This window comes from Pipra filicauda, unplaced genomic scaffold (assembly GCF_003945595.2).
Source record: "Pipra filicauda isolate LSUMZ 115617 unplaced genomic scaffold, ASM394559v2 scaffold176_size3548034_pilon, whole genome shotgun sequence".
In the NCBI taxonomy this organism is placed as follows: Eukaryota; Metazoa; Chordata; class Aves; order Passeriformes; family Pipridae; genus Pipra; species Pipra filicauda.
The window spans coordinates 2,999,376-3,013,909 of record NW_024104283.1 but is presented as its reverse complement, the minus strand read 5'-3'; the positions used below and the strand labels follow the sequence as shown (position 1 = coordinate 3,013,909).

Sequence of the window (14,534 nt, the reverse complement as noted above, 5' to 3'; positions counted from 1 at the left end):
AAAGAAATTCTTCACTCTGAGGGTGGTGAGGCACTGGAACAGGTTGCCCATGAGAACTTGGGGATGCCCCATCCTCAGAACTGTTCAAGGCCAGGTTGGATGGGGCCTTGAGTAGCCTGGTCTAGTGGAAGGTGTCCCTGCCCACGGCAGGGGGGTTGCAACTAGATGGTCTTTAAGGTCCCTTCCAAACCAAACCATTCTATGAAAACTGTTCGGGAAATGAGTCACCTGCTTGACTAGCATACAGTTGTTAATACCAAGAGAACAAATACTCAGCTTTGGAAAACTAAGGAAGTCATATCACATTTTTTATTTTAAATAACCAAGTTCCATGTTAAAGCTGAATACCCCAATGTTGCCTTTAAAATGACAAATGATTCAAAAGGTGTTTTTTATAAAACTAAAGCTAACAGCAGCTAAATCTTTTATGTCTGACAACCTATATTACTACATATATATATATATATATATATATATACTAAATTTGAAGGTACAGTGAGTTTTCAAAGCTGTTCCAGGCTATCAAGCTGATTTTGACTTTTTGGGAGTAGCCCCGCCATCTTCAGCCAACTTCTCTGCTGGTCTCTTTTTTAACCCTTTCATTTTCCGCGTCTGCAGTTTACTAAGATCTTGCTTCTGCATGTGGATTCGACCATAAGTTGTACCAAACACATCATGGGAGATATTCTTCTTCTTCTTAGGCTGTAAGGAAAGAACAATGTTACTATTTCTGAGTAGAGTCCCAGGAGCTCTGGCGAGAATCAAGTGCCCAAAAGCAAGGGCACGTTGTCTAGAGTTTAGAGATGAAGATTTGTGCTGTATGTTCTAAGTGCTTCCAGAGGAGAGTTTGGATGCCAGCTGATCACCACAGAAATGCTGTGGCCCTAGAAATCTCAGCTGGTCTAGATAAAAGTCAGCTTTAGTCAAACATACAATAAGTAATACTTCAGCTTTTTTTCTTCTTTACAGATAGAGCTGAAAGTAATGCACTTTCGAAGGTACGTACCTTCAGGGCTTTTGGTTGTTTTAAAGATAGCTTATAAAGGTCATCTGAAGCTAAATGTGTCCTCCTCATAACCAGATCTAATGAAGGTCCCATCTCTTCCAGTTCAATTCTAGGTATTTTACAGCCAGATTTCTTCAGAAGCACTCTAGAAGGGGAAAAACAACCAAAATAAATATTGTCCCAAGTGATAAAGAATTATCCATCTTCCTGAAGGGCAGGTTCAATCTTGCAGTTCAAAACAGAAATCAACTGCTACCACTAACTGTATTATCAAGAAAGACATCTGTCAATAACAATTCATAAAATACAAAATCTGTCCCATTATTATTTCAACATACCCAAAAAATACCTGGCTAATGTTGTTTGTTTGTCTGGTTTTTTTTAATGAGACCAGTATAATCAGTATTACTGTTAAAACTCAGTCCCAGTACCCTGAAAGCCATATTACTCCTCAAATCCAAAACAGCACCCTTGGTATTAACAGACATGAAAAATATTTATTATCATTTACAGCAAAATAACCTGAGCAGTATCTGAGGAAGTGTTTTGGTTTTTTGTTTTTAGAATGAGACTGATTAAAGTGATTTTGTAATAAAAGGAATCAAAATCGCATGGAACACAAGCTATGAATGTTCACAGCCTCCTAAGGCAGGTCATGAACCTGAGGGTGAACACCAACTCAGCAAGAAAGATTGTCCTGCCTTTTTCTGTTTTTCCTTGTGTATCTCTGGCTGCAGCCTACCACCTGTCGCTCTCCAGCAAACACCTAAGTGAGGAGAGTCCGAGAAATCAACCTGAGAACAGGCTAAGTCTATGAAGTCTTACACAGTACTCAGAATCTACCAAGTTAATTCACATCACCTTACTAATCCAAGCTAGAAGGAGGAGCTAAACAAGGAAGGAACCAGCAGATTTAGGGCTCAAGTGTTTTCCTTCTGCAGTACAAGTTACTCTGTGTTACGCTGGAGCACTTCTACACACTGCATGTTTTAAATGCAGCTCAAGCCAGTTCAATTACACAACTATGGGTTAAATTTGGGGAAAAGCTGACAAGTGTACCAAAAACCAAATAAATAAAACACATACTCACTTATAGCTTCGCATGTAAATTTTGCCATCTACAGCTGTGAAATGCAGAACGTACTCTAAACCAGCCAGACGAATACTGGGCACAGTAGGACCTCTGAAGAAATCTGAAAGAGTATTTAAAAAGAGTAAGTGCAAGAGTAAGTTCTTGGCTGAGAATAAAACCAACAGATGGCTATAACGAACTGGTTTATCTCAAAACAGGCCCACATCACTGATGGGAACTCCATTCCTATAAGGATATTTTTCCTGCATCTAACTAACTAAGCAAGACTATACAAGGGATGGCCTAGAAAAGCTGGATGTTCAGTGGGAATTTCACAAAATAGCCGCTACTTAAAACTGCAGTCTGGCCAAAACACAAGAGAGAAAGTTCAGTGCATGTGTTAGTGTGCACTGGTGAATCCAAACGTGTGTAGAAATCCTGACAGGAACACAGTGACTTCCCAGAGATAATGTGGTAGCAATATATGCTATCTAAAAGTAAGTACATGGAAAAGAGCAAAGGTACTTCCAGAGCAGTGGCTTCACATTATTAAGCTAATTGGAATAATTGCATTGTCTATTCTTTTAAATATTCAGCTCTAAAGTCAGGGAAAAAAATTATCTTGTGTTTAGGTTAGTTAATAGTTAGCTAATAATCAGATCTTTGTACAGATCAGTACAAAGAAGCCATTAGCTCAGGTGTCTGTTTAAAGACATCGTTCAAACCTGATACTTGGTTCTTAATCATAGCCAGATTTGGAAGAACAGAAAGAGGGATCAAAACCATTACACAATAGATTGAAACTGTATCTTGTTTACTCTTACCTACACTCTCTCTCTCTGACTTGGGAAAAACGTTTAGATGTATAATTTCTTTCATACATCCCTCACAACAAGGCACTTTTGTCCTCTGGGTAGAACAATATTTGGCATTAAATCTAATGTTTTCTCTATTTAATAAGCAACACATCTATAAAATTAAGGCACTTGAAATACTTGCTTAGTCTGCAAAGAGAACACTGAAACACACAGATTAAATAATAAGCTGCCTGTAGTGAGGTTCTTATATCAAGCTATGAAAATATACTGTGCAATCAGAGAGCTTGCAAGGAGCACAGCAATCTGTCCAACATATGCAGAGGGTGGAGAAAGAATGTGACCTTGACCAAGGGAACAAGGTGTGCTAATAAACACGACAGGGCAATGCTGAAACATAGGAGAACCGCTAACAGATGCAAAAACCATCAGTCTTTCCTGCTCTGTCCCATTTTCAGATCCCTTGGCTAGTTGTCCTTTCCTCCACTACCTTTTTTCAAGAGAATCAGCACTGGAATGACATCCAAAACAAAGTCTTGCTGGCAAATACCAGCTGGAGTCAGGCCAGGAAATTTCCTTGTCAATTAAATACTCTCTTTCCTCTTCTTTTGAGTCGAGCTTGTAGTTAGAGGAAAAGTTGCAAATAAAACATTTTGTTTGCTTGTGGCATATTTTTTCCCCTTCGACTAGTTCTCTGAAGTTTACATTTACAGTGGTTTAATTGGCAACACCTCCCCTTCATATTTTCCTGTGGCATCATACATCCTTTTACCCACAGGATGATCTCTTCCAATAAACGCAGGTGGTCAGGAATTTCTGTTTCCTGGCAACACTGAAGAGCTGCAGAAACCTTACACTTCAGTATACCCAGAGAGTTGAAGTTTTTTTTAATGTACTCCTAATTTACAACTCTGGCTTTGGTTGGATTACAGACTTGCTTTCTCCTTTCTTTCCATTCCTAGTTCTCTCTCCCCCTTGTCCTCAAACATGTTTCTAGAACTTCTAATTTACTCTTTCCTGCAGAGAGCTTCACAGGACCTTTCCATTTCCAGATTAAATTTCTAAATTATTTTGGAACGTAAGTCTACGCAGTTTTTTCTATATCAATTTGTATCTAAGAGCTGGTAACACTGTATTCTATGTAGCTATAGTTAGCATTAAGGCAGTTAAACTCTATCCCAGACATTTCCCAGCCATGCCCTTTATTGGCCAGAAGGAGCCCACAAATCTTTTGAAATACTCAAAAAAAGTCTGCGTGAGGAAGGCTGTATGCAGAACAAGGTCACAGTCAATCTAAAATTGCAGAGGTCTCCTGCAAACCAATGTTTTAGAAAGTATATAAGCAAGCTCTATAGTGCCTAGCCATTTTTAGGATAAAATGGGTGTGTGATAACAGAACTGGCAAGCAGGCAGTGTTGTAAGAGTTAAAACATTTTATATAAAAATTTATTAGAATTTCATGAACTGCATTCCAAAGACTTATATTGTAAATTAACTCCTACACTACCACATCAGAGGGCAATGAAAACCAAAAGAGAAAGAATGGGATGTCTTTGTCTTCCAGGTCTCTAAGGAAAAAGCAGCTGTCATTTATTTCTCCTAAATAAATTCTTCCACTTCACAGTTTAACCAGACTATAGGTTTTGGTTACCATGAAGACAATAAATCACCCTTGCCTTTATTTTTACAAAGAAACTGCTGCTAAGATGATATTCCAAACATGCATTAGCCCCTTTGGTATCACAAAAGCCAATGAAAGCTTGGTTGTTCACCAGCATCACTGGCATCACAGTGCTTTGGCAACAAGAAGCTGCTAGCTATCTAATATTCCCTCTGGGATCCCAACAACACTGGTACAGCAACAAAATATTTGCTGCTGTTGTTACAAAGACATTTTTCTATCTTTCTTAGCAATCGAGTGGCAGGTTAAAGGCACCATCTTTTGCAGAAACAGAATGAATCAGTTCTTCCCTATCAGTTAAGGCCAGTTTTGAAGCAGGTCAAATTATTACCCAAATGATTTTAATTGATTAGTAATACCTTCAAGCCTTTACTCTCCTTAACCTTTTCCTTTGTCTATTGCTTTGCATCCAGGTATTTCACAAAAGTCAGCAGAACAATTAAGACCTTGAGTACTTTGGCATATACTCAAGAAGAATGATTGGGTGTAGGGTACATTTGACTGCAGAGTCATTAACAGCAAATAAATAGGAGAGGAGAAAAGGACAGATGAACAAAGAAAAAGGACAGGACAAATTACTTAGTTATTGGGTAACTATCTTGCTATGCATGTCTCCCATTGAAGCTGTTTGATCATGGGGTGCCCACGGAGGTGGCGGAGTCACTGACCCTGAAGGTGTTTAAGAAAACACTGCATGTGGCACGATCTTAGGGAAGGACCACCGCCTCCCTAAGATCTTGCTTTATGGTGAACTTGCCACTGGCTGGCGCAAGAGAGGAGCCCCGAAGAAAAGATACAAGGGCTCCCTGAAGCAACATCTCAACCTTGGCCATATTGATCAACATAACTGGTCTACTCTGGCCTCAAATCGGGAGGCCTGGAGACACACCATCTATAACACAGCTGTCTCCTTTGAGAACACACGCAGGATCACTCTTGAGGAGAAAAGGCAACGCAGAAAGAACCGTGTTCTGCAGAATTTACCATCTAAAGAGTCTTTCTGCTGTGCCTTTTGCAATCGGATATGTCTATCTCGTATTGGCCTCATAAGTCACCAACGTGCCTGTAACAAATGTGGTTAGAGCCTTCCCAAATCTTCGTTCGTGAAGCCCAGCCATGAATGAATGCATGTGGCACTTAGTGCCACGGTCTAGTTGACAAGGTGCTGTTTGGTCATAGGTTGGACTTGGTGATCTCAGAGGTCTTTTCCAGCCTAGCTGATTCTGTGATTCTGTGAAATTGCCTGAACAAAATACACTTCAGAAAATAAATGCACCTGCTTCCTGCAGTATAAATACTCATTTACAACAACATAAACATCCAGTATTAAAACTCACTTATCTTTGTATTCAGTATTCACCCAATTTCACAGACTTATAAGCTCAATCACTAGCCTTTCACCCATCCCCGAGAACCAGTCAGCTGTATGGAGAGGATGAAAATTTCCTCCTCTCCTGCTCCCTTTCAGTCTCATTCCAGATGAGACACCTTGCTTTAAGGAATTATAATGCTAAGGAAAAAAAATTCTCATTTTTAAGGTCTGTTTCCAAAGAATAATTATTTACCTGTTTGCCTAGAAACCCATGAATGGAACTGAAAGAACAAGACTGTTATTGGGCCAGTTTCAGTATTTTATCAGAGCTTAAAAAAATAAGTAATCTACTTTTAGGAAACCTATTAAAAAGAAAAAACACACCACCCTACTTATTAGGTCTAGTTCTACCAAGTAAGATGCATTAAGTGTCAAGAGACACAGTACCCTATGACCTCTATGTCTGACTGAGCTACAATGTGCTTTATCTTCCAGAGCCTCCAACCTTGAGATAGTAAGAAATGCCAGTTTGTTTCCTAAGCTCCAGGCCTGCCTTGAAGTTAGGCCACAGCTATTATCTGCAGCTGACTTTTACTGCACATGTTCTTTCCAAGTACTCTAATCAATGGCACATTTGTTAGAATTGGTGGAATTTCCAACAGAAAATGCTTTCATTACAAAACAGAACCTCAAATATACTGATCTGACTTTTCTGTAAGCAAAAATATTGTACTTTCTGAACTTAATCCACTGGTTTCAATTTAGATACTTCAAAAATATTATTTGGTTAGAAAAGTGACAATTCAGTACAATTACAAGGTCAAGACATTTTGAAAAATGACAGTTTTCCCATAATCAAAGTAATGAATTTTAGGAATCCAAAGTTTCAATTTCAGAGTCTTTTAGGCTAGTCTTTTTTTTCCCCCCTCTAAGAGTCATGATGATTGGTTAACTTTAATTGAGTGTGACATGAAAGTTACAAGTGCCTGCTCTTGTTTTCTTTCTGTGCTGAACATAAGCAAACATTTTTTGACAAACCAGCATTTCCCAATAGATCCCATTACTACAGATTTATGCAATCCTACTGTTTAAATAATCAAAATACTGACCAATAAGAAGGCTCTTCAGTCTTCTGTATTCTTCATTTACATCAAACACGTCGCCAGCAAATATCAACATAGGTTTTGTTCCTTCGGGACATTTACTGTTCTGTGGAATAAGAATTTTAAAACAACAAAAATTCAGACTGTGTTAAGGAACATATTATTGACTTAGGTGGTTAGCCATTCAACACTGAATAAAACACTGTGGTGACCTATGATCACTGCAGACAGAATAGACACTTTTTTTTTCACTGAACAATGCTGCAAATGTATGGAGGGACTTTGTTTTTAAAAGGGTGAATTGTATTATTCTTTGTTCTGGATCAAAGAAAGAGGGCTTCTTTACTATAAAATGTATAAGATAACAGCTTCCAGTGGAAAAAAAAAAAGAGTGAATTTGACTGCAGTTAATAACAAGAAAACTAAAATTAGAGGCAAACAAGTTTATTCTACTTCTGACATTGGAGAGTACACGAAAAAGGCTAAAAGAACAGTTTAGTCAATCACATAATTTTAATTCTGGAAAACAGGTACATTTATTTAACTGTAACTTCCCTGTTATAAACAGTGTTATGAAGACACACTACAATCTGACTTCAAGGGAAGGATTCACATTTATAAACCATAATTTCTTCACTATCCTTCTGAACTGCTCTACCAATTTATACACTGTAATAAGTACCGTAAAAATTATTTATTTTTCCAGTGCATGAACTGCTTGACACAGAAGTACACACATATGAAATAAGTTTTAGTCTTGTCAAAATGAGCCTACCATAGCCAAAAATGTGAATTTTCTCTGTGTTTAAATAATAAAGATGTTAGCTCCTTGTCTGAATGAAGTATAGTTCCCTGAAAAATGGCATTTATGTGCTACTAAAAGCTAAAGAAAGTTCTGGAATTATCTCAGTCAGCAGAGTGATTCTCTTTAGTTATAATTTGTGAACAAGGATTTCAGTTTTCAAAGATTGCACCAGTTTATATAGGAACCATGGGCAGAATCTGACAATTTCATAAATGTAGCTCTTTAATTAAAAGGAAAATATTAGAAATAAACCAAGACTAAAACAGAATTTGCAAAGAAAGTTGCAAGCTTACTTAAAACAACCAAAATAAATTAAAAAGCAGAGCATAAAATTAACGTTTTGGAGTACACAAATTACCAATCCTCACATACTGCACGAAACACTTTTTTAAACAAAAAAAAATGCACCAAAAATCCACCAGTAGGTGTCACTGAAATACTAGATTAGTGATTCCTTACCTTGACATCTTTTAGGGATACAAACTTCTCCACGCCTAGCTCAATCATGTCCAGGACGTGATAGTCAAACATGCGACCTATGAGAGTAAAACAAGAATATCTAGCTATTTAAATATTCACTGAAAACTACACCTGTCATCCCAATAAAAACCAAAGTGAGACATATTACCTATTATCAGGTTGTTAGGTCGCTTCTTGTTATGACAGCCAAACAGAAACAGAGAACAATCTGATTTCTTGGAAAAAAATTCCTGCAATTGAGGAAAAGAATAAAACCCATGAGTTATAAATTGTAGGGTTTAAAATATTCTGCAAAGGTATAGATCACAAACCTGTGAGTTTAGGAGCTGCTTAATGAGAAGAGCTACTGCACTTACCAGAAGAGTTTTGAGCATGTCTAGGTCCACTTAAGTTAAAATTGGCAGCTGGATTTAAGGTTCAAATAATTTCTTTTTATTTTTTTTTTATTTTCCACTGCATCTTAAAGGTCAACCCAGGCAATTTTTTTCTTGTCATTTTATCTGTAACACCATTTTTCATAATTTCTCATTATTTACTTTTACATAAGATACCTTCATCCACTTCTCTTTGCCTGAAGAGTAAGTATTTGCAAGCTGGGTGCAGTAGTAATGCCTCATTTTAGCTCCCCAGCTAAACTTTACGTAGCCCATTAGCTTTGCCTAACAGCTTCTGAACAATCAGTTAATTTCCTCAACAGCAAGTCTATGAATATCTTTAAATATCTAACCTTCTCACACTCACCACAAGAGTCCTACTACAGAGCAACTTCCTATCAATTATTTAAGATGCTACTTAAAGCCACGCCAGTAGTGACTATCATAGAGAAGATCTTTTTTCCATGTGGAGTAGATAGAGAACCTATTATGATATTATGTCCAGAGCCAACATTACAGTAGTTCTTTTTGAGGATGTCTAGCTCCAAAGTCTTTTTATACACTGTTGCTTCTCAGGGCAGCTCCTCATTTTGTGTATCAATGGTTCTGTGATACACACACATACACTATTTATCCAGTACTCCCCAGAAGCATATACCTGCACCTAGCAGTTGTGAAGCAGAAAAGGACACTTCAACTCCTCCCACTCCTGCAACAGCATTGGCTCAGAGAGGACACAGCAGCTCTGTCCCTCTGGGAGGTCGAGAGACACCTGGAGAGGTTGGATTTATTGCATGTACAAATCACACAGCTCAGCACAGAGTTTTGTCACCAGGTCCCTGAAAAATGCTGACTCTGGACAGGCCAAGAACAGACCAGAGGGGACTACCCTTGAAACATGTGCTCATACAGCTCTGTTAATTACTGTGTGTTGATATCTATACACTCTCTAATAGCTGTATATTAAAGAGATGCAAAAAACTCAAATGCCTCATATGTGCCCTGCATATACTGCTACAACACATACATTGCAAAGTTGCCCTTTTAAAAAAATGCCTGTAACCAAGTGAAAAAAACCCCACAAACTAACTTTATTTGACTTTCTATACCTTTCTAGGCTCTGATTTTCTGCTTGGCAGCTTTCCAGCTACTTTTGCCCCAGCTTGTAACGCTGCATGGGGTTGTTGTGAGCCAAGTGCAGGACTCTGCCCTTCACCTTGTTGAACCTCGTACAATTGGCTCCAGCCCATCAATCCAGCCACTCCAGATTCCTCTGTAGACCCTGCCAAGTCTCAAGCAGGTCAACACTCCCACCCAACTTGGTGTCGTCTTCAAACTGACTGAGGATGCACTCCATCCCCTCGTCCAGATCATCAATAAAGACACAGAACAGGACTGGCCCCAATACTGAGCCCTGGGGAACCCCACTGGTGACCAGCCACCAGCTGGATGTGGCACCATTCACCACGATCCTCTGGGCCCAGTCAACCAGCCAGGTTTTTACCCAGTGAACAGTGCACCTGTCCAAGCCACGAGCAGCCAGTTTCTCTAGGAGAATCCTGTGGGACACAGTGTCAATGGCTTTATTATTGTCCAGGTAGACAACATCCACTACCTTTCCCTCATCCACTAAGCAGGTCACCCTCTCATAGAAGGAAATCAGGTTGGTCAAGCAAGACCTGCTTTCACAAACCCATGCTGGCTGGGCCTGATCCCCTGGTTGTTCTGCACATACCGTGTGATAGTGCTCAATACACTCTGTTTGTGACCTTCCCCAGCACTGAGGTCAGGCTGACAGGCCTGTAGTTCCCCAGATCCTCCTTCCGGCCCTTCTTGTAGATGGGCATCACACTGGTTAATCACCAGTCAACTGAGACCTCCCCAGTTAGCCAGGACTGCTGCTAAATGATTGAAAGGGGCTTGGTGAGCTTTTCCACCAGCCCCCTGATTAACCTTGGATGGGATCCCATGTGGCCCCATACATGTGCATGTCTAAGTGGTGTAACAGGTCACCAACCATTTCCTCCTGGATTATGGGAGCTTCATTCTGCTCCTTGTCCCTGTCTTCCAGCTCAGAGGTCTGGGTACCCAGAGAGCAACTGGTGTTGCTATTAAAAGACCAAGGCAAAGAAGGCATTAAGTACGTCAGCCTTTTCCTCATCCTTTGTCTTTATGTTTCCTCCTGCATCCAGTAAAGGATGGAGATTCTCCTTAACCCTCGCTTTGTTGTTGATGTATTTGTAAAAACATTTTAAATTGTCTTTTATGGCAGTAACCAGATTAAATTCTAGTTAGGCTTGGGCCTTTCAAACTTTCTCCCTGCATACCCTCACAACATCCTTGTAATACTCCTGAGTTGTCTGCCTCTTCTTCCAAAGGTGATACAGTCTCTTTTTATCCCTGAGTTCCAGCCAAAGCTCTCTGTTCAGCCAGGCTGGTCTTCTTCCCTGATGGTTCATCTTTTGGCACATGAGGCACATGAGCCTGCTCAAAAATGTTGTAAGAGAAAACATTGTTTATACTTACCAATGATGTCTGATCCTCAAAAGGCCTGGTAATATTTTTCCTGAGAGGAGAGGGAAAAAAAAAAGTTAGAAGAAAAAAAAAAAAGACAACAGGCTCAGATAGCCACTTCTACTTAGTTCTCCAATAATAATAAAGTTCTGCATTCTACTGAAACTCCAGCAGTAGAGGCTCAGTTAGAGTTCAAACCACAAGTCATATTAATAGACTTCCAGACCACCATCACCACCAGTGACACTCCATGAACAGTTGCATTTGCCTGTTCATTCAACATTAAATTTAGCAATTACGACTGTCTCTGCACTACAGCCATACAGATATTGGGTTCCCATTTTGAGCAAGACTTACAGCTGAATCCTGCTCCATACCACCTGCCACAGAACAGGGCTCAGCATCAATGCTGATCATGTGTAGCTTGTTTCCAGTCTATTCAAAATTATGATCAATCTCAGCCACCTCAGGTGACCCTTGTCATTGTTCAAGCCCCCATACTGGTCAGCATCTTTATTCATGGTCTGAAATTACCAAAAGCTGTCTGTCTGTCAGAGGACTCAAAGACATCAAAGTGAGATCACTTACTTTTTATACAGGACAGCAAAAGGCTTCTTCACAGCATACTGCAAAACACAAAGTTAAACACGTGTCATCTCTAAAACATGCCCAGCACTGTTTTTGCTATAACCCTACAATTTACATGATCATATGAAACAGTAACTGTTTGTGCAGATCAGTCTAGAAGAAGGCACCTCAAAAAGCTTGCTGATAGTAACACCCTTCATGTTGGTGACAATCTTGGTTTCAAATTAATTGAAGGAGTTATTTGTAGAAATTGAGAAGCAGCTGAAATCAAAGTCATGTAAAGGAATCCCTCTGCTTCTAGGGATATGAGGACAAACAGCAGCCTAAGATGGTAAGAAAACAACAAAGCAATGTAAGAAAAGAGTGTAGGAACAGCTATGTTTTTCAGCTATGGACTTAGGAGACAGAATTGGTAACTTAAAGTTTTAGGAGAGGCTGAAAGCTCCATATCAATACATACAAGCAGTTTACAGGATTCTGGGATATGACTTAGCTGTGTGATACAGTCCCAGTTCTGTACCTAATCCTCTTGTTTTCAAAGGGACTTGGCAGAACTTCACTTTATATACTGGACAATTGTGGAAAAAATAAGAGAGCAAGCTCAAAATTTCTGGCAAAGAAGAAATTGGAAGAAAATAATCTCCATCAATAAGCAGGTAATGACACCTTTGGAGTACTGGTCAATCTGAGATTTGGGGTACAGGGAGAGTATGAAAATACTGACAGTCCAGCAGAGAATATGCAAATTGTAAGAAAGAGAAAGGAAGGCTGCACACTATGTCCAACAACTTACAATATCTTTAAGCACTGCAGTCACTGTTAAGTTTGCATTTCCCCCTCTTATGAGCATAGCATTTTTTGTATTTTCGTTAAGCTTGGGTTCTCTCTTCTCAAGAAATCTTTTTGCTCTCTTAGTTTTAGGCTTCCTGTAACAATAAATTAATAGTTAATAACTTAATATTAGTAACAACACCTGACACCACAGAAAACAGTGAAACCAAACTAGAATTGGAACAAGCTATGTTCAAGTAACTTGTTTCAATGACTCAAACTAATCCCAACCAGCAGAAATACAATCAATGCCAAAAGCTCAGTCTCAGATGAATGTGTTTTACTGCCACTCCTCTTCCTCTCTGTTCCCCCCAGGTACAAAAGGTGATTTTACAGTCTTGTACTTTTCCGTTTCTCCTAATTTAGAGGTTAAGATATACCAGGATTCCCAGCCTACTGACAGGCTGAAAGCTTCCCCTCACACCAGCTCCCTCCCCAAGCCAGAGACTTGCTTCTGGGAAGAGTATGGCACATCTGCTGGCAGGAACCAGAGAGCAGGGCATTAGTCAAGTGAAATACATCAGCCTTCGCAGGGGCACACAGCTTATATAAATCCGTAACTACACGGCTTCAGAAATACATTTCTCCACCAGGTTATCTTCTCCGTTAAACATTATTTTTAATTTCTTTTTCAAAACAAACAAAACCCCCAAACACACAGGTATCACAGGACCACAGAAAAACTAGGGTTGGAAGGGACCTCTGAAGATCATCTAATCCAACCTTCTCGCCAAGGCAGGGTCACCTGGGGAAGGTAAAACAGAAACGCATCCAGGTGGGTTTTGGATGTCTCCAGAGAGAGAGAGACTCCATGATCTCCCTGGGCAGCCCGTTCCAGTGCTCTGCCACTCTCAATCTAAAGAAGTTCTTCTTTTTCATGTTGAGGTGAAACTTCCTGTGTTTTACTTTATGGCCATTGCTCCTCGTCCTGTCGCTGGCACCAATGAAACTTCCAGCAGAGACGAAGGCAGTTCTCTCAGGTTTACAGAAACACACAAATTCAATACCAGCTGGGCACCGCGACTCCTTTAAGCCACCAACTGAGTAAGGGCTGACGGGCCATCACTAAAAAGACGGTAGCGCTCCGTTTTCCTCCTTCCCGCATGTTTTGCAGAGGGCTTTTCCCTCTGCTGACTTCCCTTCCGCGACCCTCCCCACAGCCCCGCAGCCGCCCGCTCTCGCTTCCCAGAGCCCGGGGAGGCAACAAAGCTCGGAGGCCGCCCAGGGCGGGAGGAGACCCCTGGCACACTCACACGACGCGGTCCAGCGGATCCATCGCCGCCGCCTCACATGCGGAAGGACGGGCGGGCACCGCCGTCCGTCGCGTCACGTCCGCCGGGAGCGGGCGGGAGGGAGCGCGCCGGGCCGGGCAATGCGCGTGCGCGGGGCAGGGCTGCGGGACCCCGGCGTCCGGCTGAGTTCACAGCGTCACTCGTCCCACGTGGAGAAGGGCTTGGAGCGGGAGCCATACGGGGAGCGGCTGAGGTCACTCAGTCTGTTCAGCCTGGAGGAGACTGAGGGGAGACCTCACTGCAGCTTCCTCACGAGGGGAAGAGGAGGGGCAGGCACTCTGTGGTGACCAGTGACAGGACCCAAGGGAATGGCCTGAAGCTGGGTCGGGGAGGTTTCGGTTGGGTATTAGGGAAGGGTTCTTCACCCAGAGGGTAGTTGGGTACTGGAACAGGCTCCCCAGGGAAATGGTCAGAGCATCAAGTCTGACGGAGTTCAAGAAGCATTTGGATGATACTCTCAGACACATGGTGTGACTCTTGGGGATGGTCCTGTGTGGAGCTGGGAGTTGGACTTGGATGATCCATGTGGGTCCCTTCCAACTCAGCATATTCTGTGATTCTGTCCCCCCTGCCCACCAATTTTTAACTGCATTTCAAATAAACAACTTGCTGGGCCTTTTTTTTCTACAAAATTGGTAAAAAGGCCAGAAACCAATTCTGC

At 41.0% G+C, this 14,534-nt stretch overlaps 1 protein-coding gene across 1 annotated transcript; it reads right to left on the bottom strand.

Annotated features, from left to right (window-relative positions):
- Positions 1 to 277: 277 nt before the first annotated feature.
- On the bottom strand, positions 278 to 13,912 carry RPF2 (ribosome production factor 2 homolog). The gene is made up of 10 exons (XM_027742139.2): positions 13,835 to 13,912; positions 12,544 to 12,676; positions 11,751 to 11,788; positions 11,175 to 11,214; positions 8,423 to 8,504; positions 8,254 to 8,330; positions 6,996 to 7,095; positions 2,097 to 2,199; positions 1,007 to 1,151; positions 278 to 702 (listed from the first exon to the last, which is right to left on the bottom strand). Exons 1-10 carry the CDS (start codon positions 13,855 to 13,857, stop codon positions 523 to 525), a joined length of 921 nt encoding a protein of 306 aa, XP_027597940.1. The 5' UTR covers positions 13,858 to 13,912; the 3' UTR covers positions 278 to 522.
- Positions 13,913 to 14,534: the final 622 nt, after the last annotated feature.